The 26912-nt window shown below is 42.7% G+C and overlaps 2 protein-coding genes across 12 annotated transcripts; one reads left to right on the top strand and one right to left on the bottom strand.

Annotated features, from left to right (window-relative positions):
- Nucleotides 1–1272: 1272 nt before the first annotated feature.
- On the bottom strand, nucleotides 1273–23592 carry tnrc6ba (trinucleotide repeat containing adaptor 6Ba). 5 transcript variants are annotated; one of them, XM_020620373.1, is made up of 22 exons: nucleotides 23512–23592; nucleotides 20564–20653; nucleotides 19649–19670; nucleotides 18720–19154; nucleotides 15525–18416; nucleotides 14519–14683; nucleotides 14112–14308; nucleotides 13667–13741; nucleotides 11044–11247; nucleotides 10739–10837; nucleotides 10402–10527; nucleotides 9340–9510; nucleotides 7838–7957; nucleotides 7545–7749; nucleotides 6876–7043; nucleotides 6551–6694; nucleotides 6232–6375; nucleotides 5902–5991; nucleotides 5178–5384; nucleotides 4820–4887; nucleotides 4395–4534; nucleotides 1273–2495 (listed from the first exon to the last, which is right to left on the bottom strand). In XM_020620373.1, the coding sequence occupies exons 2-22, from the start codon at nucleotides 20618–20620 to the stop codon at nucleotides 1937–1939; spliced, it is 6288 nt and encodes a 2095-aa protein (XP_020476029.1). In that variant the 5' UTR covers nucleotides 20621–20653; nucleotides 23512–23592; the 3' UTR covers nucleotides 1273–1936. The 5 variants fall into 5 exon arrangements, 4 of the variants coding, with proteins under 4 accessions (XP_020476029.1, XP_020476030.1, XP_020476028.1 ...); XM_020620374.1 differs by lacking the exon at nucleotides 23512–23592 and adding an exon at nucleotides 23188–23245; XM_020620372.1 differs by lacking the exon at nucleotides 23512–23592 and adding an exon at nucleotides 22429–22515.
- On the top strand, nucleotides 21851–26067 carry LOC109971857 (probable endonuclease 4). Of its 7 annotated transcripts, none has more exons than XM_020620384.1 (9): nucleotides 21852–22134; nucleotides 22508–22563; nucleotides 22995–23143; nucleotides 23225–23434; nucleotides 23599–23781; nucleotides 24721–24852; nucleotides 25006–25110; nucleotides 25287–25416; nucleotides 25818–26067. In XM_020620384.1, exons 3-9 carry the CDS (start codon nucleotides 22996–22998, stop codon nucleotides 25876–25878), a joined length of 969 nt encoding a protein of 322 aa, XP_020476040.1. In that variant the 5' UTR covers nucleotides 21852–22134; nucleotides 22508–22563; nucleotide 22995; the 3' UTR covers nucleotides 25879–26067. The 7 variants fall into 7 exon arrangements, with proteins under 7 accessions (XP_020476043.1, XP_020476040.1, XP_020476042.1 ...); XM_020620386.1 differs by having other exon boundaries at nucleotides 21852–22160; XM_020620385.1 differs by lacking the exon at nucleotides 21852–22134 and adding an exon at nucleotides 22167–22286.
- The last annotated feature ends 845 nt before the right edge of the window (nucleotides 26068–26912 follow it).

The raw sequence follows: 26912 nt of genomic DNA, 5'->3' as shown, positions 1-26912 counted from the left end.
ACCCAGTCTACAAATTAAATGTTAAAAGGGCTTCGCGGCTGCATGAGAAATGAATAATAAGAACACAGAGGACGGGTGGTAAAAATGTGACCTACAGGTCTGTGAACACCTCAGCTGAGCAATCCAAGGACAAACCACCACACTTCAATTCAACCTTTATTATCTTGTTCTTCTCTGCTTTAAATTAATTTCCTCTCCTTTTTGAAACACCTGAAATAAAAACATCCTGAACAGGAGTGATAATAAAGACTGACTTAATTTAAATTCATACATAAACAAAAAACAACAACAAAACCTAAACAAAACAATATGTAATGTCTTTAACGTGTCTGTAAAACACTGTTCCAGCTCAGCTTGGTATGGTAGGATTTGGCATATTAACAGAAATGCCTTCAACTGGTTTGTCTTAAAAAGAAAACATAATTCTTATTGCATTTGATCAAACAGAAAATACAAACAGGAACTAAATGCTGCTAAAAAACATCTTCAGACATATGTAAGAGTGCCAGTGTTTTTGAACTTTTTAGGCATCACAACATTCAGACAGTCAAGCACGCAAACTTGTAAACATTCACACGTAGACGCTTTCTCTCCAAAGCAAGCTGTCAGATTAACATCTATTCATTCACTGTTCAAAAGCAAGCACACACAAACATTTCTCATGAATCTCTCATGGATAATAAAGGGAAAATAAAACATTCAACATTGTAGCAATAACACACACTTCCATTATCATCACCTTCATCACATCCTCTTCCATTCGGTTATACTGTCAACACTCCTTTCATGCACAAACAGGCAGGCAAGGAGGGCACCTTGTACAGTGAGTAAATAGGTGATCATAGTTATCATTAACGTTATGACAATATATAACCAATTTGATTTCTTGAGTAAGAAAAAATACAATAGCGAGGTCAGTGTTTGAAGGGCAAAAAAAAAAAAAAAAAAAAAAAAGACTTCTCGGGTTTTCCACAAAGTTTCCCACATTTCGCTTTTTTAAAACAGAAAAAAAAAATAACTGACTTACATCAAACAAGAAATTTTGCTATTGAAATACAAGAGCAGTGTGCAACTGATGAGAAGGTGTGACGCTGCTGACGTGGTGGGTGGCCGGCTGCTCGGTCTTAGCCAAGGCAACTGCTGTTGTAACATTTAGTTGTCCTGTAAGGTCTGTGTAGTCGGTTTCAAAAATGGAGGGATTTGTGGAGGATGTGTCAACAACAAACCCAGAGACATATAGTGCAAGTTTGGCTAATGTTGTTTTCATTTAGATTTTTTTTTCCTACCCTGGGTACCAATGTTGATGGCGTATTTCCACCAAGGTAGAGGTGTCAGTACCTACTAAAAACGCTCTCCTTTCCAGATCTCAAAGGCCGCTGATCATCCATTTGACTCAGTAGTGTGGTGCCGTCACAGATTTTGTACTAGCTCCAGATCCTTCCCCACTCTCAAGCTTCCAAACGTGAGAACTCAGAGGTTCGCCAGCCAGGTCTACAAGGGCTCAGTCTGCAAGTCTGATTTTTGAGATTTGACTATTAAATAGTAATACAAAAGAAAAAAAAGTGGCACACTAAAAACAGCAATAGCTAAACTTGACATGTACGACTCTGGCTGAGCCTCTCTACAGTGCATGCCTGAGTGTTTGGGTCTCTGAATGCAGACGGTGGGATTTGGAGTAACACACAGAGAGCTATCCAGTTGAGTCCTAAAGAGTTTAATGGATTTCACCTTTTCCACCAGTTCAAGTTTTACTGTTGCCTTCATTTAAAGTTAAGTGGTTTAATGTAAATTGTGTGCATGTAGCTTGTGTGGAATATGAATCTGTGTTGGATGACCAGTGTAGTTTTAATGTAATCTGTGCATGTAAATAAAGTAAGGAGTGACATATGTATTAGAACTTATGTGTAAAATGTATAATTGTGTATCAGTCTGACACTCAGATGGAGTCCGCCCCCCCACCCAGCAGGTCCCCTGGCAGCAGTGAGGCAGGGCTGCCCATCTGGTGGCGATCCTCCAGTGCTGGAGAAGCCCAGAGGCTACTACTGGGGTACCCCGCCACGCTCATTCCACTTATCCCCCTCCAAAGACCCTGGCTTCCGGCCTCTGCACCTCCAGCCCCACCCACACCGGTTCCATTACTGCTCCACTGGGCAAAGATGCCCAGACCGGACCCAGAGGTGGCAGACTGGTCTGATGTGCTGCCTGTGCTGTCCAGACTCTGCCACCCAGAGCTGGTAGCCCCATTTCCTGCTCCTCCAGCTGTGGAACTTCCTTCAACTACTCCTCCCCCACTGCTGCCTCCTGCTCCACCTCTTTCGCAGCTCCCTCCATTACTGCTAGGCCCCACCACAGATGTTGCTGTAGCCCCTGAGCCTGCAGAACCAGGTGTGGTTCCTCCACTCCCTGCTCCTCCAGCCTGGGAATGTGCAATGTAGCGAGCCACATCCTCCTCGCTCACAAACTCTGCCAAGATGGTGGTGTTGCCCAGAACACACCTGGTATAATCCAAAACTCTGTCAGTCACTTGTAAATGTGATACACAGGTTTTAAAAAGTTTAAACTGTATTTTTACCTTGTGAACCATAATGAACAACTTACTGAGTTTTACAATAAGCTATAGTCTAAAGACATGGCAAATGATACAAATTCTTATGTTTTCTATTATACTGATTTCAACCTATTTCATGATTTAATAGTTGCTAGTACACAGTATTACGAAATACAGTGATGATCTGTATGACTCCAGATAATTTTGATATACAAACCCGATTCCAAAAAAGTTGGGACACTGTACAAAATGTGAATAGAAACAGAATGCAATGATGTGGAAGTTTCAAATTTCAATATTTTATTCAGAATACAACATAGATGACACATCAAATGTTCAAACTGAGAAAATGCATCATTTTAAGGGAAAAATAAGGTGATTTTAAATTTCATGGCATCAACACATCTCAAAAAAGTTGGGACAAGGCCATGTTCACCACTGTGTGGAATCCCCTCTTCTTTTTATCACAGTCTGCAAACGTCTGGGGACTGAGGAGACAAGTTGCTCAAGTTTAGGAATAGGAATGTTGTCCCATTCTTGTCTAATACAGGCTTCCAGTTGTTCAACTGTCTTAGGTCTTCTTTGTCGCATCTTCCTCTTTATGAAGCGCCAAATGTTTTCTATGGGTGACAGATCTGGACTGCAGGCTGGCCATTTCAGTACCCGGATCCTTCTTCTATGCAGCCATGATGTTGTAATTGATGCAGTATGTGGTCTGGCATTGTCCTGTTGGAAGATGCAAGGTCTTCGCTGATAACAACTTGGGTTGTCCTTGTCCTCTTTAGTCCGGATGACATGGCGTCCCAGTTTTCCAAAAAGAACTTCAAATCTCAATTCGTCTGACCACAGAACAGTTTTCCACTTTGCCACAGTCCATTTTAAATGAGCCTTGGCCCAGAGAAAACGCCTGCGCTTCTGGATCATGTTTAGATAAGGCTTCTTTTTCGACCTATGGAGTTTTAGCCGGCAACGGTGAATGGCACGGCGGATTGTGTTCACCGACAATGTTTTCTGGAAGTATTCCTGAGCCCATGTTGTGATTTCCATTACAGTAGCATTCCTGTATGTGATGCAGTGCCGTCTAAGTGCCAGAAGATCACAGACATCTAGTATGGTTTTCCGGCCTTGACCCTTACGCACGGAGATTGTTCCAGATTCTCTGAATCTTTGGATGATATTATGCACTGTAGATGATGATAACTTCACACTCTTTGCAATTCTTCTCTGAGAAACTCCTTTCTGATATTGCTCCACTATTTTTCGCCGCAGCATTGGGGGAATTGGTGATCCTCTGCCCATATTGATGTCTGAGAGACACTGCCACTCTGAGAGGCTCTTTTTATACCCAATCATGTTGCCAATTGACCTGATAAGATGCAAATTGGTCCTCCAGCTGTTCCTTATATGTACATTTAACTTTTCCAGCCTCTTATTGCTACCTGTCCCAACGTTTTGGGAATGTGTAGCTCCCATGAAATCCAAGATGAACCAATATTTGGCATGACATTTCAAAATGTCTCACTTTCAACATTTGATGTGTCATCTATGTTGTATTTTGAATAAAATATTGAAATTTGAAACTTCCACATCATTGCATTCTGTTTTTATTCACATTTTGTAGTGTCCCAACTTTTTTTTGGAATCGGGTTTGTAGGCTTGCATTAATTAATGAACATTAGAGGTGATGATAGGCAAATTTTGTCACCTGTGGACAAAGCCAGGGTAGCTGTGGTCCAATTTCCAGTCCTTATGCTAAGCTAAAACTGACTACTGGCTCCACTTAGACAGTTACTGTACAGACAGAGTTATATTAGAGATGTTATGAAACCTGCAGATTGAGTCTTACATGTGGAGTGCACTCTGGGCCTTGGCTGCCTCCTGTTTGGAGCCATAGCGAATCAGAGCAGTGCCCTGGGTCAAGCCAAGGTGAAAGGTCAGCAGGGGGCCGTGCTGCATGCAGATGGTCCTCAGAGTGGAGCCATCAATCTGCAAGAATATACAAGATGGACAGTGGTGAACTTAAAACTAGCATGATGGGCTGAGGTATGGAATTCAGAGCGGTGTTAATGTTTCCATTTGGATCAACTCTTTTTTGACCCATTTATGATTAGTGCACATGTGAAGTGAAATTAAGGAGGCCAGTCTGAGCAGCTACGGTTCTAGATGTTTACAAAAACACCCGAACAGCCTAAACTAAAGACAACTTTTACACAGGTTTCCCCCCACAGTAGTTGTAGGAGTTACTTTCATAAAATCTGTACGTGTGTGTACCTGTGGTGTGAGGTTACTGAGCACCAACCAGCAGCTTTCCCGAGAGCTGCAGTCACTCCAGGTCGACCCTGCAGACAGTGAGAGAACAAACAGGAAAAAAAAAAATTTGTGTTTTCCGTACTCCCTGTTAAGACCCTATTTTCCCTTCAGCTTCTCAAATGTAATAAATGATGAATAATGCTGTAAAGCTTGACTGCTCTTCAAATCAAATATAAATGGACTCTTAAATTCAAAAGAGTGCTGTGTTACATCAATGTGTACATTTAAATCAGATGAATATTTCAACAAGTGCTGTGCCTGATGGAGAAAAAGGGATAACATTGTCACAAAAAGATGAGAAATGCTTTAGGGTTTTTACCAGTGGTGCTCGAGCCAGCACCCCAGCCTCGGCCAGCAAATCGAGGGGTTCCTCCTGACCAAGGGGAAGGTGATGGCTGCTTTTGACTGGCTAGCCCTGGAGGTGGGCGGGACAGCTGGGTCTGGCTGCTGCCACGGTTGGCTTTCCATGAGGACTTGTGTCCGATGGGCTCTGGGGGCCAGCTGGTCTTGTAGTCTGTGTACTTTGCTGCAGGGAGACAGAAAAGTGAATGAGGTACTGGAGGGATCCTATCCATGTATACATCACTATGTAGCAATAATAGTGGCTGTGTGAGTTGACACCCAGCGAAAAGCAAGACAACCTGAGGGTAAAAATAAGGTCATCTTTTTCCCTCTGTTTGACACATTCACATAACTTGCACTGTGAGAGACATGCACTTCTCCAGCAATACCCTTCTCCACCTATTAAAACACATTTTGGTGGTGGTGCATGCAGTCCAATTTTGACTGAAATACAACCAAAATGCTTCAGTATTACAGTTATCATTAGTGATTTGAGGTTCAGTAATTGCAAGTTATCAAATGCAAGCCAAGTAGTAGATGTACTGCATATCTACATGGCTCATTAGTAGCCAAATATTTCATCACTTGTACTTTGAAAAAGAATTAAATAAAGACATCAAGAAGAAGGGGACAAACAAAGTCAAGCAAAGCAACACACTGGCCCAGCGATGAGACGATTTGTGTTTTTTGCGTGTGGTTACCTGAGTTGTGTGCATTGACGGGACTGTCTGAGGCACTGTAGGGCCAGGCACCAGGTGAAGGCAGCAAGGTGTTGAGGGGAGGGGTGGCGTCTGCAGACATAGGCATCAAACAAGTGTTGGACATTATTTCATCATTGAATAACTAACCTATTAAAACAAACAGAATCCATGAAAACTAAATAAGATAAAACACAAAAGTGGATCAGTAAAACATCTTAAATCAAACCATAAAATACAGTAAACTATCAGCTAAATACTATTGTACTAAAGCAGTATCATCATACACAATACGGGCAGGACCAGGAAGCAGTGGAGCTGTCAAATGCTTACCAGTATTGTCTTGCAATAACTGGTGCTCAGTATCATTGAGACTAGGAGATACCGCATTTCCCATCATGCTCCCTGGGGTCATGTAGGGGTCAGATTTAGGGTCGACACGGTCAATGCCCTTCCAGGGCACACCAGGCTGGAACTCTAAAGAAGGAACACACAGTGCTCTGTTGAAGCCTGTTCTTAAAGGCAAGAGTGTAGCATCATACATTCCTAAATTATCCAGGTACTGGCTACGAAAACACTAAATATTTTGTCTTCCTTGATTTTTTTATTTTATCTCAGCCCATATCTCAGTAACTGTTCAGTTGCCACTAACCAGGGGGCCAGCTGGGCGTGGTGGTAGGCTTGGTAACCATCTTGCCAGGGGTGCGATGCCAATTGTCACCGAAACCATCTCCAACCATCATGTCGTACTGAGAGTAGGGTGAGCCCCCTAGCATCTTTATGGGGGTGATAGGACCTGGGAGGTTTTAGAGGGTACTGATCATCTATGTTAGATTATTGAACAAAAAATAGGTTCACAAATCACCTTATTGTGTGCTTAGTAATGTATCTGCCTCAGACCCCTTCCATTTCATGTCTTCTCAAACACAAAGTTTGTATTATTTAAAAATAAAAATAAAAAAAAAGCTGCAGCTCACCGTTTTTGTGGAATGCATTTTCAGGTGAGGATGTATCTGGTGAAGAGTGGCCCTCCATCATCCATTTGAAGCGGGACTGCTGACCCCCAAGGTCCTTCATGCCCCCAGGTGCCCCCACCACAGAGCCACCCATGTCCACACTTGAGAGACTCATCCCAGAACCAAACGCTGTGCACAGGCAGTGACAAAGAGAACAGAGGCCAACACAAAGAGGATTATGTTTGAACACTTATCTGGTTACATCAGTTAATGAAAAAATGATATTGCAACCTATTCTAAATTGAACAACAATGTCAAAGTGCTAAACTGATTGTGGCTTAGCAGGCATTCTCTGGAAGATGTAGTACATGCGCTACACTAGCATGAGTGAGCTCATATTTCACAAGTGGCTTTTTCAGAATCAGTATCAGCTTTGTTGGCCAGGTGTGTTGAACACATGAGGAATGTGACTCTGGTACAGTGACTCAATGTGTATGTACAATGTTCTTCTGTAAAGCAATGAGTAGACAAATAAACAAGACAGAGAACAAGAAAAGAAAAAGTGTGCAAACAAGAAAAAGGAATGTGCATTCAAATAAAATCTATAGTACTTTTAAATATAGAAATATACATGTATATACACACAGTTTAGATAAAAACAACATAAACAGTGTAGGAACAATCACTCACCAGAGTACGGTCCAAGAGTTTTCTGGTGCAAGTCAGCCACAGATCCTGCCAGGCCTGAGTGGGGCAAGGAATCAGGGCCGGGCAGTTTGGGACCCCCTCCCCCACCTCCACCATGGTGGGAGGGGGAGAGTTTGGAGCTGCCACCTAAAACCCCAGCCTGCTGCTGCTGTCTCTGCTGCTGGAGCACTGCCATAATCCTGGCCAACTGAAGGGATATGACAGAACAAGACTCAGCAGCTTGGAGGATGAAGCAGGAAGTGAACAAAGCAATGAGTGATACGCTGCGTGTGTACCTGCTGAGGGTCAGCCTGCTGCCGCAAATTCGGCATGAACTTTCTCTGGTTTTGCAGTAGCTGCTGTTGCTGCTGTTGTTGTTGCGGCTGCTGCTGCTGCTGGAGGAGGAGCTGACAAGCCTGAACCAACACAGAACAAAACAGAGGAGGGGTGAGACAGCAGCAGACACAAAAATGCACTCTGCACAGCAGTTTTCAGGCTTTGCACTGACAGACCCATTTGTCAACTAACAAAGCGTCTCTTTTTTAATTTTTGCCTCCTCTGGTCATTACCTAAATATTAACTTTAACAATCACTAAGAGAAGTTTCATTCAAATTGTTATATTAGTGTTGTGAAGACATCAAATGTGTAGAAACTGTGTGTTAACATGTTGTCTTACTATGTAGACCAAGTGTGTGTGCTTATCTAATATCGTGAGGTGCCTGGTTATTCTGCAGATGCAAGCCACATGATTTAAGTTGATACTAGATACATCCTGTGGCAAACAGGTGCAGCCTGTTTGCCACAGGATGGAGCTAGGGAGAAGAGATACAGAGTCAAGATAGAAGATTATACATTGTGTGAAGTTCCTTTTCATTATGCCTCCCTTACTCTGGGAAGTACTGGAAAATGAGAAATGTTGAAAAGTGTCAACAACTAAACATATACAAGAACTTACACCTGAACATTGCCTTGAGAATGAATACGAGCGCTCTTAAAAAGGTAGATAAGATCAGGTGTGTTAATATAGGGAGAATAGAGAGATGAATTGTATTTGGATTGAAGACTTTCTCTGTGGCATGTGTCTTGATGAAGGTATCAATGCTAAAAATGCTTCGGTCTGAATGCTCTGGCTATTGAAAAACTGTACAAATATATTTTGCATTATTCCAAAACTTCTTGTGACATTTCCAAACTGTGATGGAAATGTGGATAACTTTATTGGCTGGTGTCAGGCCAGTTCTCGGTATCTTAATACTAAGAAAACCAAGAAAACTAACTTTGATTTTAGAAGAAAAGTAGGGCACCAGCAAATAGCTGTTAATGGGAACTGTATTGAAGTTTTGAATAGATCTTGAGGTAGCTATTAATGCAAAACTATCATGAGACTTTAATAAACTTTATAAGAAGGGGCTACAATGATTATATTTCATGTGTAAGCTTTGACAGTTTGATGCGGATAGGGACATATCACATCCTTTGCATCGTGAATACGAGTTGTCACCATGTGGACGAAGGTACAGGATGCTGCTGTTGTGGACTGCACATGCCCAGAGATCTTTTATACCCTCCAGTGTAAAACTGCTGAACACATTTTGTGAATGACTGTGGTTTTCTGTGATATGTATGATGTTTGGATGGGGTGTGTATTCTCATCTGTGTTGTGTTAATGTATAATGTATACATGAATCTGTAATATACTTGTGACAATTGCCACAGACACAATGATTTCTGAAAAGACAAACTGAATTGAACTGAAACTTGCAGTGGCTTTCAAAGATGTATTGTGCTGCTTCTCACCAGCTGAAACTGGATGTGAGGTGGGTAGATGCTGCTGAGCATGGCAATATGCTGGGGGGACAGCTGCGGAGGGAACACACCTCCCCCGGCTCCTGCCACTCCTCCCACGCTGCCAACACCCCCCACACTCCCACTGGGAGGTGGCACCTGCTTCAGCACAGAGCCTGGCACCTGGAGACAGACACAACGGCAAGCAGGCACACCTGTTACTAAAGAAACACTATGGTTCCATAATCACAAACAAAATTACCTTGCTCCCCGTCCCTAATTAACACTGATCCTTTTTCATGGTCTCATTAGCTTGTGTTAGGTAACTAGACAAGTGAGGGAATAAAACTGAATCAATTCATACTTTTTTTTTTAAGAAGCAAGCAAGAAACAATCAGTGTGAGTGATTATGCACTCTAAGGACTGTGCTGACTAATAGGCTAAAAGTACACAAGTCAGCAGACCACACTCATGGAAAGAAGAATCAGACAATTACACATTACATCAGAAACAACACAAAGACAAGTCACTGAAGTAAGCAGTCAGCCCCATGCATGATTTCAATGTACATTTTTGATCCCACATTGGAGGTAGTGCGCAAGTTTCTCCATCAAGTTTTTTTCTTAAAATCAATCCACGAAGTTACAAATGTCATCAAGAACAGGTGTATCTTATTTATTTGAGTTATCTCCTCTTGGCATCTTGCATATCTGACATGTGACAATACAGGCTGTAAACATACAGCAGGAGCAATTCCCATGGTGGTTTCCTTTAGTCCTTTGAGTATTTTACAAGAGGCTAACACTAGATGATCATAACAACAGCCACAGAAATTGCCCATACAAGCAAGAATGCAGCAGTGTGCACTGCAACAAGTTGAAAAAAATTCCAAACTGAAGTGATTTTGCTTTTTTTTTTTATTGGTTTCATAGCAACAGACAAACAGTAAAGATGACTCGGCTCACAACCAATACTGTGTTACAGCAACAGCACACCCACATACTTCCTGTGTCAGTGCAAAGTGTGAAACACATCATCAGCTTAAAAGAAAACTGAAAGCAAAGGCCCTAGTACCTGTGGTGACAGGAACTGATGAGGCACTTGCGCTCGTATCCCTGGGGACTGGTTTATGGGTGGGACACTCGGCTGATGTCTTGACTGAGCCATCCCTCCACCACTACCAAAGATAGTATGACTTCCCTATGAATGAAGATTAAAAACATTAAACATTAAAAAGCACCCACAACAGTACAGAAACTGACAAGACAAACTAACATAGATAAATGTATCATTAAACTGGAGGAGGGAAAGATGGGGGTACACTTGCATAAAAACAAACAAACAAACAAAAAAAATACAAGGGGCTAATGTAAAGATGGTAAGACAGAAACAGGAGGAGAGGTTATCTTACTTGTCTAAAGGGGATAGTGTGGTTGAAGAGGGAATGGGGCTTGTAGACTGTGGGTGGTGAGTACAGAGAGCAAGGACCCTCTTCCCCAAGGCACCCATCCTGATTGGTCAAAGGCAAGGTTTGTCAACAGTGACAGCCAACAAAAGATCAATTTGAGTGGCGGTGAACAGTAGCATAGGAGGGTTGAGGCAAGGAAGAACAGGCAGAATAACAAGAGGAAATAAAGAATAGTGATAAAAGACAGTGTTATCTAAACATGAGATAGACATAAAAGACAGGCTGCTGTGGAGGCTGTGAGGTGTTACCTTGTCATAGTAGGACCCAGCATCTGCAGGTGCTGTCTCTTTGGGACCAGGTGGCCGATAAGACATGCCCCCTCCTCCTCTTCCTACTTTTCGCATGTCTCCATTGTAATCATTCATTCCCATGGCTCTTTTCTCTGCCTCCATCTTCTTCTCTTGGAGAGATCCGGGAGCCAGGTCAATGTTTGGGCTGCTGGGATCATCATTCTGTGCAGCAGAAAAGGCCACCATCACTAACAGCTACAGTTGGAAGTCAGACGTTTACATGCACATTAACCAAATACTATTTAAACTCAGTTTTTCACAGCTCCTGATACTTAATCCTATAAACATTCCCTGTCTTAGGTCAGTTAGAATCACTACTTTGCTTTAAGAATGTGAAATGTCAGAACAATAGACAAAACATTTATTTCAGCTTTTATTTCTTTCGCCACATTCCCAGTGGGTCGGAGATTTACATATACTTGGTTAGTATTTCGTAGAATTACGTTTAATCTGTTTAACTTGGGTCAAACGTTTCGGGATGCCTTCCACAAGCTTCTTACAATTAGCTGCTGGAATTTTAGCCCAATCCTCCTGAACTGGCGGAACCGAGTTAGGTTTGTAGGCCTTCCTTGCTCGCACACGCTTTTTCAATTGGACTATTCAGGCCATTAAACCTGACACACTGGGATTAATTTATCTTTTGAGTTGCAGTACATTATTTGCCTTAGTATATTAATGTATTTGTGACTTTTGAACATAAGACAGTGCATGGATGGATTCCAAAGGGGAACCTCTGCTTTCTGTTAAGCTGATGCTTCTATATTGGCGGATTACACCACATAAACCCTTAATTCAATGGGCCCTCATCTATCTTGGTATACAATGCCTTGCAAAACTATTCATACCCCTTGAATTTTTCCACATTTTGTCACTTTACAACCACAAACGTAAATGTATTTTAGAGAACATTAGTGAACAAACAGCATCATGAAGACTAAGGAACATACCAGACAGATCAGGGATAAAGTTGTGGAGAAGTTTAAAGGAGGATTAGGTTATAAAAACATATCCCAAGCTTTGAACATCTCACGGAGCACTGTTCAATCCAACATCCGAAAATGGAAAACGTATGGCACAACCGCAAACCTACCAAGACATGGCCGTCCAGCTAAACTGATAAGCCGAGCAAAGAGAGCATTAATCAGAGAAGCAACCAAGAGGTCCATGGGAAAATCTGTCCACAGGACAACTATTAGTCGTGCACTCCAGAAATCTGGCTTTTATAGAAGAGTGGCAAGAAGAAAGCCATTGTTGAAAGAAAGCAATAAGAAGTCCTGTTTGCAGTTTGCCACATGCCATGTAGGGGACACAGCAAACATGTGGAAGAAGGTGCTCTGGTCAGATGAGACCAAAATTGAACTTTATGGTCTACATGCAACACGCTCTGTGTCAGAAACCTAACACTGCACATCAACCTGAACACACCATCCCCACTGTGAAACATTGTGGTGGCAGCATCATGCTGTGGGGATGCTTTTCTTCAGCAGGGACAGGGAAGCTGGTCAGAGTTGGATGGAGCTAAATACAGGGCAACTCTGGAAGGAAACCTATTAGAGGCTGCAAAAGACTTGGGACTAGGGCAGAGGTTCACCTTCCAGCAGGACGACCCTAAACATACAGCTAGAGCTACAATGGAATGGTTTAGATCAAAGCATATTCATGTGTTAGAATGGCCCAGTCAAAGTCCAGACCTAAATCCTATTGAGAATCTGTGTCAAGACTAGAAAATTGCTGTTCACAGACGTTCTCCATCCAATCTGACTGAACTGGAGCTATTTTGCAAAGAAGAACAGGCAAAAATGGCAGTCTCTAGATGCGCAAAGCTGGTAGAAACATACCCCAAAAGACTTGCAGCTGTAATTGCAGCGAAAGGTGGTTCGGCAAAGTATTGACTCAAGGGGGCTGAATACATATGCACGCCACACTTTTCAGATTTTTATTTGTAAAAAAATTCTTGAACACCACATATCATTTTCCTTCCACTTCACCATTATGCGATACTTTGTGTTGGTCTATCACATAAAATCCCAATAAAATACATTTAAGTTTGTGGTTGTAACCTGACAAAATGTGGAAAAGTTCAAGGGGTATGAATACTTTTGCAAGGCAATGTATTTTCTCAAATGATGTCAATCAGCCTATCAGAAGCTTCTAATCACATGACACCATTTTCTATCATTTTCCAAGCTGTTTAAAGGCAGTCAACTGTATGCATGTAAACTTTTGACAAAGTGGAACTTTGATATAGTGAAATAATCTATCTGTAAACAACTGTTGGGAAAATTACTTATGTCATGCATCAAGTAAATATCCTAACCTACTTGCCAAAACCAGAGTTTGTTAAGATGACATTTGTGGAGTGGTTTAAAAAAAAAAAAAACACTGTTTTAATGACTTCAATCTAAGTGTATGTAAACCTATGAGTTCAACTGTATATCATGATCAAGAAGAAAATTACAACCTGATCGATGCATGGGTTTCAGCTATTAAGTGTGGCTACAAAACAAAGCATTGTCTGACTTTTTCCTGCCACAATAAAACTCTAGGAACAAGTAAAATGCTTAGATGTTTTCTGTCTTACCAGTAGCCCCATGTTAGAGAACTGTCTGCTGATAGGGCTCATCCATGAGTCTCCTCCACCAGTCTTCAGTGGACCCTGGGAGACAAACACATAGTGAATGTTTGATCACTTTGTTTTACGTGGATTTTAACAGAAATATTTACCATACAAGTCCTGTAAGTAGAATTGTTTTCTACTGGGGACAAATTCATAAATTCAACCTTGAATTGTTTTTCAGCTTAGCTCATTTCAGAAATGTCAGTGTCAAATGATGGCAGGTAGCTGAATAAAATACATAGCTGACTCACAGCAAAACATAATTCTTAAAAAAAACCCAACTATTCCCTTTAAGGTTATTTTCCTGACATGAAGGTCACAGGACAAAATATTGAGCCTTTTGTCACTGCCTACATTTTTTTTGCCATTTAAATTTATCTAGATTGACTTCTCCCCACCAGCAACTCACCTTGCTGCTGGGCTTCTTCCCAGTGTGGCTCTGTCCCCAGCCCCCATTGCTTCCCTGTCCCCAGGATGAGCCGCTTCCCTGGGAGCCAGTGCTGTTCCACATGCCGCTTGCCTCCTCTTCATCCTCCCAGCTCGAGTGACGTGATGCTGCCACAGAGCCCTCTTTCTCCCCCCAACCATCTTGCATAGACTTTGAACCTGCAGAGAACAGATAATGCCATTACTAGATATGAAGCAAATATTATTTCTAGTGTTTTTTTAGCGAATAATTACGCCTCCCAGTGTCCCAAATGCTATGCACAATCTCTCTTAAGGTCAGACTGGCTTAACCACAGGTAACAGTTGTGAGTCAATTAATTGATTTTATTTTTTAAATCACATATGGTTTACTTTTTATGATTTTCTAACCAGATTTGATTAGGTTGAGAGAAGGGTTTCCCCAGCCTGTTGTCTTCCCTCCAGCATTATCAGGGTCTCCCCAGCCAGTAGGGGTATCACTAGGCTTTCCCCAAGCTGTCGTGCCATTGTCTACTGTAGGACTAGTTGGAGAAGTACCACCCCAACCTGACGGACCTGTAAACACACATGGACGACATAAGTTAAGATGGAACCACCTGACAGGGACCCTTTGAGTAGGGGCCTATAACCATTTCCCTCAATTCAAGTCCAATCAATGCCTGCACATGTTGGCTAAGCACTAACTTTGCTGAAAAACTTCTAAATCTCTCATGACTCGGTTTTGGGTTTTTGCTTTGTTACACTAAACTTCAACACTAACCCAGTAAAACAGATACATCAACCTGCCCCTTAAGACACCAGTTAGAGGTGCATTTTTGTGTAGTTCATTCCACTGTGATAATCACAAAAACTTTCAATAACGTACACATGTTAAAATGAATAAAGATCATATTTACCAGTGAAACTGCCACAGGTGATTCATAAACTTACTCTTATGGAAAATATCACTGACCAACAAGATCATTTCCTTATATCAAGATGTTGGATTCCTTCACCTGGTGTGAGAAATCGATGCTTTCCATTTTCCATCCAGCAAAATTACCATATAACGAATGATTATAAATCCTACGAATGTCAACGCTACAGTAAACATCCCGCTTTGTGTATAACGTAATTTTTCCCTAATCTGATATTTATTTGCATGATGACCTTTATTATCATAAAGTACCTTATACTAAACTGCAAGCAGTTACTATGCAGGACTTCACTTTTTTGTTGTCTGTGAATTTTGAACAAACTTTAAGACTAGAGGACAGAAAAGAAAAACAATGTTCAGATACATACTTGCTTATTAAATTTTCTTTTTTTACTTTCTTTCTTTTCTGATGAGTTCGTAAAACCACACATTAAAACTTTAAGATCACATTATTATAGTCAAATTCACAGTATGTCCTACCCAGAGATGATGCTTTTCCAGGTCCATGGCCGGTGTTGAAGTCTCGGTTACCTCCGAGCCCTGCAGCTTGTCTATTAGACTGCTGCTGTACTGGAGGTCCCTGCTGTTGCTGCTGCTGGGCCTGACCCTGAGGCTGCTGGCCAGCAGGGGTACTGTTCTTATCCCACAGGTTGACCTGCTTGTAGTTGTAATGAGTTGGGTCTCCCCATGCTGATGTTCCGTCATCTATCTCATTCTTCCTGCTTATAGACTGCGGCGAGGGTTCCTCCCAGCCGCTTGGTTCAGATGCACTTCCACTTCCACCGGGACAACCAGGGACAGGCCCCAAGGGCCAGCCTGAGCTTTGGTTCTGATTCTGGGCTTGAGGGATGGGTTTCCTCAACCCACCCCCTTGCATAACCCCTTGGTCCAACGCTTGCTGTAGCTGTGGATGCTGATTGCGGGGCTGTGATTGTTGCTGTTGTGCCTGTGGGCCTGTGATGGAGCCCGACTGGCTGTTTGGCATCTGGTGCATTTTGTTTCCTCCACTCCAACTTTGGTGGGGTTTGGATCCTGTGCCCATAACACCCATCGCCCCTCCTCCACTCCCTCCTCCCCCTGTGCCCCCTGCACCCCAGGTTCTCCGGGGAGCAGCATCATCCCAGCTTCCCCAACCACCCACAGCTGAATCCCCACCTGAGTTTCCTCCTCTGTTCTTCCTTTCATCCCCCCATCCACTACCTCCACTATTTGATTTGGACTCTTCCTCTCCCCAGTCCCTACCTGCCCCAACTTTCTGCCCTGAACCCCACCCACTTCCTCCCCCATTCCCACCCCTTTCATTCCAACCCCCCGTCCCTTTCTCCTTCTGACTTTCTCCCCAGCCTCCACTCACTGGGTCACCCTGTTGCTGAAGATCACCCCACCCTCGTTCATTTCCACCTATACTATTGTCCCTCCATTCATCATTTCCCCAACCCTCATCCACAGCCCCCACCCCTCCTCCACTCCAAACTGAAGCCTTCCCCTGCTGGTTATGTCCTGTTATTAGCCCTGACCTCATAACTGGTCCTGTTGTGGTCACTGGTCCAGATTGTGAGATGCCAAGATTCCTCATGTTGGGGGCTGAAGATGGTGGGGCTCGCCCAGACAATGAAGCCCCACTACTGCTACTGTTGCTGCTACTCTCCCAGCCCTCCCCAGAGGACCCAGCAGATGGAATCAGGGAAGGACTGACTCTTGCACCCATGGAATTAGTGACTAGGGTCCTTGGTCCAACAGAATACTGAGAAGGATATTTTGATACAGCTGATGACAATCTACCTTTACTTTGTCCTTCTTCAAAATCCCAGGGCGTGTTTTGTTGGATCTGTGTTTGGCCCCAGCCAGTGTTGGACAGGACCCGTGGGTCCAGATCAGACCGGCTGAGCAGGTTCTGTAAGGCAGCTTCAGCATTAGGCGTCTGGCGGCGACAACGGCCATGACTGCTGTTGGGTGCACTCCCACTTCTGGAATTTCCACCACTGGATGAAGATCCTCCCTGTCCTCCTATTCCCCCACCCCACTCTCCTGTTTCACATTCTCCTTTCTGATTGTCCCAAGCTCTGGTCATAGTAGTGGCTGTTGTTGAAGAAGAGGTGGTGCCAGGGGGGATGCCAGCTGCACTTCCCCCACTATTGCTGCTGTTACTGCTGCAGGTGCCACTCATTTCCTCTCCTCCTGGATTAACTCCACTAATACCAGTAGAGCTCCCACCCAAATCACCATCAGAAACCCCCCTCTCCCCTACTCCTGATGACGCCCACCCTCCCTGAGATACCCCAGAGGTTTGACTACTATTTTTCTCAGTTCCAGCACTGCCCCAAGCATTAGACCCACTAGTAGAACTCTGAAACCCCCAAACCAAGTTCCCAGTATCCCCTTCAGCAGCTCTGAATCCACTTGTTCCACTTCCTCCGCCCTCCCACCCATCAGTCCTTGAGGCACCCGTTTTGGAGTTAGCTGCAGGGTAAGAAGGCTGGCCTCTCCACGAAGAGGAAAGACTGTGGTCTCCCACACTCATCTCACCTCCTACACCATGGTCCATTCCTCCCCCATTCCCTTCCCCCACTGCAATTTTTGGTCCCGCTGATTCGCTGTCCCACATCTCCCCTCCCATCTCTCTGTCTCTGGATTGCATTTGGTGAAGTTGGTGCTGATGGGTGCTTGACTGATTCACAGATAAAGGTAGGTGACCCCCGAGCACCCCAACTGCCCTGGCTCCCAGCCCCAGGGAAGCAGAGTTGTTGGCAGACAAAGGCCCTCCAGGGCCCTGGTGATGGAAGGAAGATGGCCCTCCTTCCCCTGCAGCAGTGGGCCCATCCTGCTGCACCAGAGAAGGCCAGGCTGAAGGGTTGGCATTTGGATTGAAGTTGGCACCTGGAATCCCACTGCTGCTATCGATGGGGCCACTGGCATCGTGGCTCCCTGGCACAGTGGAGGCTTTGGAAAGTGAGGAGGGCTGTTGTAGTAGAGACCCAGCTGCAACTACTGCATTCCCTCCTCCAAGGTGACCCTGGGAGGCAGACGTTCCCCATGCCACACCATTGGATGACTGCATACATTCATTGGGCAAAGAGAACGAGGAAGCGGATGAGGATTGGTTGCCAGAGGCACTGATGCTGTTCAAAGACATTCCATTGTTACTGCTGCCCCCTCCAGCTCTGGCAAAAGCAGCTCCTCCCCCATCATTGCCAGCAATGCTAGGCCACTCCTCCAGGTCGTTGCCATCAACAATCACCTTCTCCCTACCCTGAGAGGAGACCTGGCTGCCTGAGCTTGCCCCCCACATGGAATTTGCATAATTAGAAGTAGTAGTAGAAGCAGCAACTGATGATGAGGTGAGGGTCATTGAGGAGGCAGCTGCACCAGGATCTGGAAAAAAAAAACCCCAAACAAACAAAAAACCAAACATATAATTCATGTGTATGTGTTTCTATGTCATGAAGAGACAAGGGAGGAGAACATAGTTTGGGGTCTGCCCCTGATTATTTTCCACACTGAAGGTTCCCTAAGCACCACCGGCCTTGTATGAGGATATTGGGTTGGTCTTCTTATTATCATTTATAACTTGTTTGTAGTGAATAATACACAAGAGGAGACACTTTGATAATTAGCATATTAAAGACTATTTTCCAAAATAGTTCAGATTTAGTGAGCCTCACTGCTAACGCTCACCTGAGAGAGCAGCCGAGTTTGGATTGGGGCCATCCCCTCCTCCACCCCCTCCCAGCAGCATGGAGGACAGTGGCGGCTGACCCCTCTTCAGTAGCACTTTATGGTCCTGGCCGCGGAATCGCGGCGGTACTTCTCTTGGCATGTAGCGTGGTTGCTGTTGATGTGCCTGGGCTCCGCCTCCGCTACTTGTACTGCTGTTTCCAGCAGCACTGGTGCCGCCAGTGGTGGAGGAAGAACTGGTAGTGGAGGTGGGCTGTCCGTTGGCCACTGCCAGGCGCTTGGCATTGTTACCACCCTGTGATGGGGTGGCAGCACTGCCAGGGCCCAAGGAGGCTGGAGATGGGGAGGCAGAGGGGGTGGGTCCAGGGCTGGGGGAAGCAGAGCTGCTCTGAGTGGCAGGAGACTGGACTGACACCGGCTTGGTCAATTCTGGCACTGCACGAAGGAAAAGACAGAGAAATAAAGAAGACAAAGTGAAGCATCATTTAACTGTATAGTACACATTTTAAGAGAACAGTGCACAATTTATTTTGTGTAAATGTAAGCACTAACCATATGCTGGGCATTTAACAGATAAGGTGCTAGAAAGAACTCCTGGATGTTTTGGGTTTGTGAAAGTTGAGCTAAAGAAATTGTTTCCCCTCACATTATGCAAATATTGCAAAAGAAAGAAGTCATTTATGAATTCTTAAATTTTGAGAAATATTTCACAAGTGTTATATAGCATGGTTACTGTACCAGAGATATGATGTTGCCAAATATAACAAATTCAACAATACCCACAAACAGCAAATCATAACAATCCATTTGGACAAAAAAACAGTAAAACTGGAAATAAAATGTCCAAGTGTCACAAGACAGATTAACTTTGGTGAACATAAATACCTAACATATCTATAAATATGCACAAATGTCACTATGCTGCTTACCTTTGTTTTTTTGTTGTGTAACCTGAAATAAACAGAAAAAAAATTAGCCACTAAAACATTCTTTAAAAGCATCACAGTAAGGATGCCAAAGAAAATAAATGTTATTCATTCAACTGGCAAAACAAGCATAAATATATGAGCTGAAAAAAAGATGAAAAAGTATAAGATAGGAAGAAACATTGGATGAAACTGTGATTGTGGTTTGAATGAAAAAAAAAATGCTGAGTCTAGGTGTGCCAGGAAACAAATACGTCATCATAACCATTTGAGATCCTGTAGTTGTTGACACTTGCTATGTCTGAACCAGTGTAATTCAAACACACTTGGATGTGAAAACTGTCACTGGTACAAGACAGTGTTTTTGTGTGCTTTTCAGTTTCCCTGTGTTAATGTATCTTTCACACATACCCTCGCTCATGCTCTGTAGTCACTGAACTCATATGTACCTCAAAGTACAGTTCTTAAACAAATGATGGAAGTGCATTCTTTTAGTGTAAATGGAAAGTAACCACAAACAGCCTTAAAGTTGGAAAATATGAATACAGTATAATCTTGACTCATCCTAACAACTACACAACCCCAAATAAGCAGACACAAACCTATAACTTGAAAAATCTAAGGCTATGAGGAATAAAGAATAATACAATTCGCTATCAAATTTTACTGCTGTTGAACACAGTATGTGATGTTTGTTCAATTCTGTCCACCCTAGATGAAGGAAGCAGATACAAATCACAAGCAAGTCTTTTTTTGGCCTTCTTATGCAGCTTGTATGGCCAACCTGCATACATTTTAGTAATCTAAGCACCAATCAACCTTGCATATTTTAAGAACACATAAAAACCCATTTATTATAAGTATATTGCTGGCCCAAGAGGAGACCCACTAATCAACTGACCAAAAGAACACGCTCACCTTCTGAGAGGCTTCCCTTTTCCTTTTGTCGTCTTTTTTCCTTTTCTTGTCTTCCATGAACTACTGCTCCTGTCCTGACACTCCGCTATTCTAGAAAAAAAAAGGATGTTCCAAAATATGGGCATGCATTCACCATTTCAAAAATCACTGAGTGCTTCTTGGATTTCAACTGTGAAGTACATCACTGATTTAAAAAAGACTAATGGTTAATGATGACAGAAGCATAGGAAAACGACAACATTACAGTTGCTATCTGAACCTCATCCATATGTGTACGTGACGGTGGACTGCATGGTTGATTGGATGGATCATCATCATCATCATCATCATCAGATGCTAGAGCTAAGAATACAGCTGGACATGTAGGCAACAAGTAGTAATTACCCCTATCAGAAGCATGCAGTATACTGTAAGTTGCTCACACTGGTGGATTCAACAAATTTACTATATTTATAGGAGGCCTGATTTTGTTAACCAACCCATCTTGTCAGCAGACTGAATCTGTTTGTACCTATGAGTCTCCAGCTCAAGGATTGAGAGGCATGCTGAGACTTTAACCATTTATATGATGGAGTGTGTGCATTTCTTCAGGATCAGGCCTGTAACAACTGTGAAAAACGATGTGCAATCCAAATACACCAAATAGTGCATTGTCATTAGGACCCTCCATAAAGGAACATGAGGCAGGCTGACATGGACAAATATAGTAGTTTTTGTCAGATGCTTCAGTATTAATAAATAGTCTGTATTACTATTATATGGGTGGCTTATGAGGCTTTTAAGATATTTATAAATTAGTTTTATTTTTCCTACAGAAATCAATGCCTTATATAGACAGACAGGTATTCACTAATCCTTTGACTGAATCTGCCCTATAATGTAGCCAGGAGAGCACTAACGTAAGACTGTGGAATATTACAATATGGAAATAACCAAAATCCCACAGGATGTTTAAGATAACTTTACACAATCATAGCAAAGAGAACATACTAGCTACATGAATGCATAATCCTAGTGAGCTCCTGAGCCCTGACAGTGCCCGTCTTTAGCCGCTTTCGTATAATACCATAGACGTTCCAGGAGGCAGGGCTCCTAGTTTCACGGGAAACGAAGCTCACATCCCACCTAAAGCATTTCTGAGCTCAGGCCTGGTGGATCAGAAAGATATTCTGATTATTGCGAATTCTGTTGGACCCGAATTCATTGCTGTGCAGCTACCCTTTGTGATAGCTAATGTTACCTGCCGTGCTGTCAACGCTGTCTCAAGCTCATTGGCATTTAGCCAACATTAACGCTAAAAGCGTTAATGTTATAAGCTCGGAGCTGGCTTGCGCTAGAATGGAAAAGCGCTCTCGCAAATCATACACACTGGGTGGATAAAGTCGCCTGAAGTAAGCCATGTTGAAGCGGAAACAGCCCACTACATTCTTCCCTGTCTAACAAGTTTACACAAGCAATAATTTTAACTGCAGCCGCTAGCAAAATATTTCGTCAACGGCTAAGTTCACATTAAAGAGTGGTTTCTGCCCACACATGTAAAATTTGCAGACACAAATCGACGCTCATATAAGGTAACGATAACTAGGTGTCAAGCCCAGTAAGTATGATAGCCATTCCGTTTTGTGTACACAACGGTCCTTAAGAGCAAATACACCGAGCATGGAGCTACATATCCAGCTATGCTAACGCTACATCAGTGTTAATGCTATCAAACGTTAGCTAGGTAAGCCAAGTTACTCACAGCTGTTACGAACTAGCTGTGTTTAATGGATAACAAACCCAGGTTTGCGAAGGTCGTGCATACAAATTATGACATGGTAATACGTTTAGAAATATTTCTCACACACCTAGGTAATGTTACTCACCTCAGCAATCACACATGAAGAAGAGCGAGTGTGCTAGCTAGCTTAGCTAAAGTGCTTCAGTGCGATTTTTTTTTTTTAGCTTTTTGAGGCATTCGTCGAGGCTACAAGAACAGCGACGCCTGAGCGGATAGTCAAGTAAGTGGCAGATAATGAAAATATACGCGCAGTAAGTTACTGTTTCGTAAGTACTAACGTTGTAATATTGTAAACCCTAATGTGCAGAAGAATTTAAATCTCAAAGCACTGTTGAGTCAGTCGGTTGACGGGCCGCCATTTTGCTGCTCAGCATGAAGCGCCTCCAATGGCCAGCCGCTGACATCTGCGTGAAAGCCGTCTGGCTTGCTTCCACCGGGAGGGATACATAAAAGAGGCTTTTTGACCTTCATAAAGTTTGGACAGTCAAACTTAGCATCGTTGTGAATGGTTCTTGTGTTAATAGCCATCACAACGTAGCCACCTAAGTCATAATTAGAAAACAGCTAGACGCTAGTTTTTTAAGGTTTTTTTTTTTTTTTTTTTTTTTTTTTTTTAAATCAATCCATAAGCTCATAACCTTCTTTTGACAGCATGGGTCCGAGACAGAGAGGAGCAAGGAAAAGGAAAGCTGAGGAGGCTTTGGGAGAAGAGCAGGCGGGAAAGGAGGCTGAGGACAGGAGAAGCAGGAGGAAGGACTGTGGAAATAAGAAATACATTGGAGCTCATGTTGGCATTCAAGGTGGGGTCTATTGTCCTCGCCTTAAGTGATTAAAACACACACACCCACTCATACTACTTATTCTGCCTCTGTGTTCCCCAGGTGGGATATGGAAAGCTGTGGATGCTTGCATAGAGGTTGGAGGCAGCAGTTTCGCCCTGTTTCTGGGCTCTCAGCGGTCATGGAAGAGGCCGGCGTTGGACCAGAAAGCTGCAGACAGGTTCCGGGAGCAATGTATTCTACATGGGTTTAACCCAGCTCACATCTTGCCTCATGGATCTTACCTAATGAACTGCGGGTCTCCTAAAGAGGGTTTGTCATGAGTTGATAGAAATCTCCTGCAAATTCTGCTCTTGGCTTTTCTCCCTTCCTCTCTCACACACACTTACCTGCCCTTGCCTTGTATCAGTTATTTCATCCTTCTAACTGTATCTCCTCCTCTCTTGTCTTCTGACTACTTCCTCTGTTGCACCCAGATGTGTTTGAGAAGAGCCAGGCCTTACTGGTGGAGGAGCTCGGTCGCTGCACCATCCTGGGTCTCAACCTCTACAACTTCCACCCTGGCTCCTCACTGGGCTCTATCACAACAGAGCAGTGTGTGGACAAGATAGCGGGAGCCATTAATCATGCTCACCAGCAAACACCTGTGGTGGTTACAGGTACAGGAGTGGACAAAATAACAAAACTGTCCACTGAACTATATTCAGTATACTAATTCTGTGACTTATCCCCACACTAAATACCTGTCAGATGATGCTCAAAACATCTCGAAATTGTTCAGACTGTTAGAGGTGCTGATATAACTCAAAGGTTATTTTTAAGGCTTATCCATAGTGTTACATCTGTTTAAGTGCATTTGGTTCTGTGTTGATGACAATCATCCTTTTTACACATGCTTATTTGTGATATTTTTGAGATTTGTCCTTTGCTGTTTTATATAATTTTGCTGTATTTATGACTGATGCATTTACTACTGTAAGGTGTAATTACAAAGAAAGCTACTCCAACAAGTCAGATTTAGATTATTAATTAGTAGCGTCTGTCAGCTTTAACCTTGTGATCAAAAACGAGTTTCATGGAAAGACAGGGACTTTGAGTTAAACGCAGCCTGAACATCAGTGGTGTTAATGTGCCAGTTGTATAACTGCAAATTATGCAATAGAGCAAGATGGAAAGCTGTCAAAAAACCAGAATGACTTATGCGTTGCACTGCATTAGTGAAGAGCAACAGCAGAAAACCCTGCCAGACACTTAAGGGGATATTTGTCATGTTATGGCCTCAGATTGACCTTTGTTAATACTTAGCTGCGATTTTGTAGAACTGACTGCCAGCTTAACACCATTGCTGCATTCTTTGTGACTCATGGCACTAACCGCAATCCTTTTGACTCCAAATATTACTGATGTGTCAATAATACACTGCAGTAGGAAGTCTGCAAAAATGCTGAAGCTACAGCACAATTGCTATTTGCATGTGCTTCGGGAATTATCAGCAGCAGTCAAATCAATCTTATATGTGTAATGGCAGGTTGAGAGAAATATTTTGGTTGAATTTGTCAAATTGATTGTTCTTTTTAATTTTTTCTTTGTGTGATCAGTTCTGGAGAACATGAGCGGTCAGGGCAGCACTGTGGGTGGTAAGTTCTCAGAGCTGAAGAGCATCATAGACAGAGTGAGAGACCAGAGCAGAGTCGGGGTGTGTTTGGATACGTGCCATGCCTTTGCAGCAGGTGACTGAAATCTAATTAACATCTGTTTCATAGTTTGCTCATACTACAGACTTAAGCTGTGTTTACTGTCCAAGCTTCAAACAAGCTATTGAAGCCTTAAAATATTCAGATGTTGTTTATGTTTATCTTTGGTATTGTTTCCTGTCTTGGTAGGATATGATCTGTCTGCAGAGGGAGGAGTGAAGGCCATGCTCAATGAGTTTGATCAGGAAGTGGGGCTCCACTATCTCAGGGCCATCCATCTCAATGACTCCAAAGGTAGAGCTTGACTTTTTCAAAATAATTCAGATGCCGGTAAGCAAGACTATTAATAAATAATAGAGCTGCTTTTTGTGCTTTGAGAACGTTCTGAAAATGTATGCTTAGGCTATTATTAACAAACAGAGCAAATTTGTGATTTGCTACACCCTTCTATGTCACCTGATAAACTGTAGGTAAACTGGGCTGCAACCTTGATCGTCATGAGGACATCGGTAAAGGTTGCATTGGGATCTCTGCCTTCCGAGACATTGTCAATGAGCCCAGACTAGACAACATCCCTCTGATCCTGGAAACACCTGGACGGTGAGATACCTGCAGAAACAAGGAATCTATAAAATATATATGGATGTAACTTTGGAAAACAATAACACCATGCAAATCACAAAGTAGGAAGAATATAGAGGAAGAATCTAGTCCTTATTGTTCGAGGTTTCTCAGTGTATAAGCTAGAAGATTAGATTCAAATTACTATCTTGCATGCATAAGAACCGTATCTTAAAATTTAAGTAAATGTGTTCTGGGTTGAGGCTTTATTTTAAATACTTTTTATAAACAAGATATGTACTTTGTATTGAAATAGAAGATTTGGCCATTCTGATTGGCTGCCTCTATCAGATGCCAGAACAAGTCAAACTTGCCATCACTTCAGTAAAATAAGTTGTGTAGAGAAGTTGTAACATGACTATTATGTCCTTTTCCCACAGGCCAGGATTTGAGTACGCTGAGCAGATTGAACTTCTCTATTCCTTCTGTGAGAAACAATAGAAAGCACATTGATGAATTAGCACTGCTAAGCTGGACCCTGCTAAACTGCAGCTCACAAGTCTGAAGATGGTTTACTTTGTTAGTGACCAAAGTGGATGGGTGACGGGTTGTTAATCACAATGTGGACCGTTTCAGTGTGTTCTCTGTGCGAAAATAAGTTGAATAAATGTGGTAAACGTTTCTATTTTACATGGGTAGAGTTGTCTCATTTGACCGAACCATTAGGGGGCAGCATGAACACAGATATATCAGACAGACACAGAAACATCAGACTTCATGTTTTTGGTTACCAAAAGATGCAAGCAAAGATAACAAAATCTGTGAGAAAGAAAAAACATCCAACTTTTATTCACATTTCCTTCTCCCGGTTTAATTAAGAAATTACAGCACCTGATGGAGTTAATATTAACTTCAGTCAACTCATTATTCGCTGATTTTATTTTATTAATTGTTCCTTCCCGGAACATTTACAAAATTAGAATTAAATCAGCCATGAAGAAACAAGCATCCTTTTGAGGTCCTATCTAGTGGACACAATATGAAGCAAGATATTAAAGGACCCCCTACTACACCACACAACACCAACATTAATAGTGAACTCACACCTTTTCAAGTTGGTGCAGCTGTTAACCCCTGGGAGGACAGCAATTGATCAGAACACCTACTCTCAGCACCCCATGGTGCACATAAACATGCATGTACATACCCATACAGGAAAATATTCTCTTACATCAAAGGCCTGGAAACAGTTTTTCTGGGAGAATACAGCTGAGAAAAAGACTAGAGAGTGTATACAGATGGTGTTGTGGTGGAATATATTGACTCCATAGCTGCACTTTCTGAAGTTGAATACTTTAATGCTAATCTTAAATCTTTCTCATGATTGAATATTTTTATTGCTGATACAGATCATCTACTACATCTGCTGCTAGTCGCTGCTCTAAATTAAACTTCTCTGGGAATTCTCCTTTCATTAACTTTTCAACTGGATCTTAATTGTCTGTGTCACATCATTACACTGGGCTCACAGCAAT

This window comes from Monopterus albus, unplaced genomic scaffold (assembly GCF_001952655.1).
Source record: "Monopterus albus unplaced genomic scaffold, M_albus_1.0 scaffold236.1, whole genome shotgun sequence".
Classification (NCBI taxonomy): Eukaryota; Metazoa; Chordata; class Actinopteri; order Synbranchiformes; family Synbranchidae; genus Monopterus; species Monopterus albus.
The sequence above is the reverse complement of the archived record's forward strand: the minus strand, read 5'-3'. Positions and strand labels throughout refer to the sequence as shown.

Coding starts and splice junctions, on each gene's coding strand:
- tnrc6ba (XM_020620373.1), bottom strand. CDS start 20,620: ATGGAAGACAAGAAAAGGAAAAAAGACGACAAAAGGAAAAGGGAAGCC. Junction 7,958..9,339: donor CTCACATCCAGTTTCAGCTG/GTGAGAAGCAGC, acceptor GTGTTGGTTCAG/GCTTGTCAGCTCCTCCTCCA. Junction 7,750..7,837: donor AGCAGGCTGACCCTCAGCAG/GTACACACGCAG, acceptor ATATCCCTTCAG/TTGGCCAGGATTATGGCAGT.
- LOC109971857 (XM_020620381.1), top strand. Junction 23,144..23,224: donor AGCTCATGTTGGCATTCAAG/GTGGGGTCTATT, acceptor TGTGTTCCCCAG/GTGGGATATGGAAAGCTGTG. Junction 23,782..24,720: donor AACACCTGTGGTGGTTACAG/GTACAGGAGTGG, acceptor TTGTGTGATCAG/TTCTGGAGAACATGAGCGGT.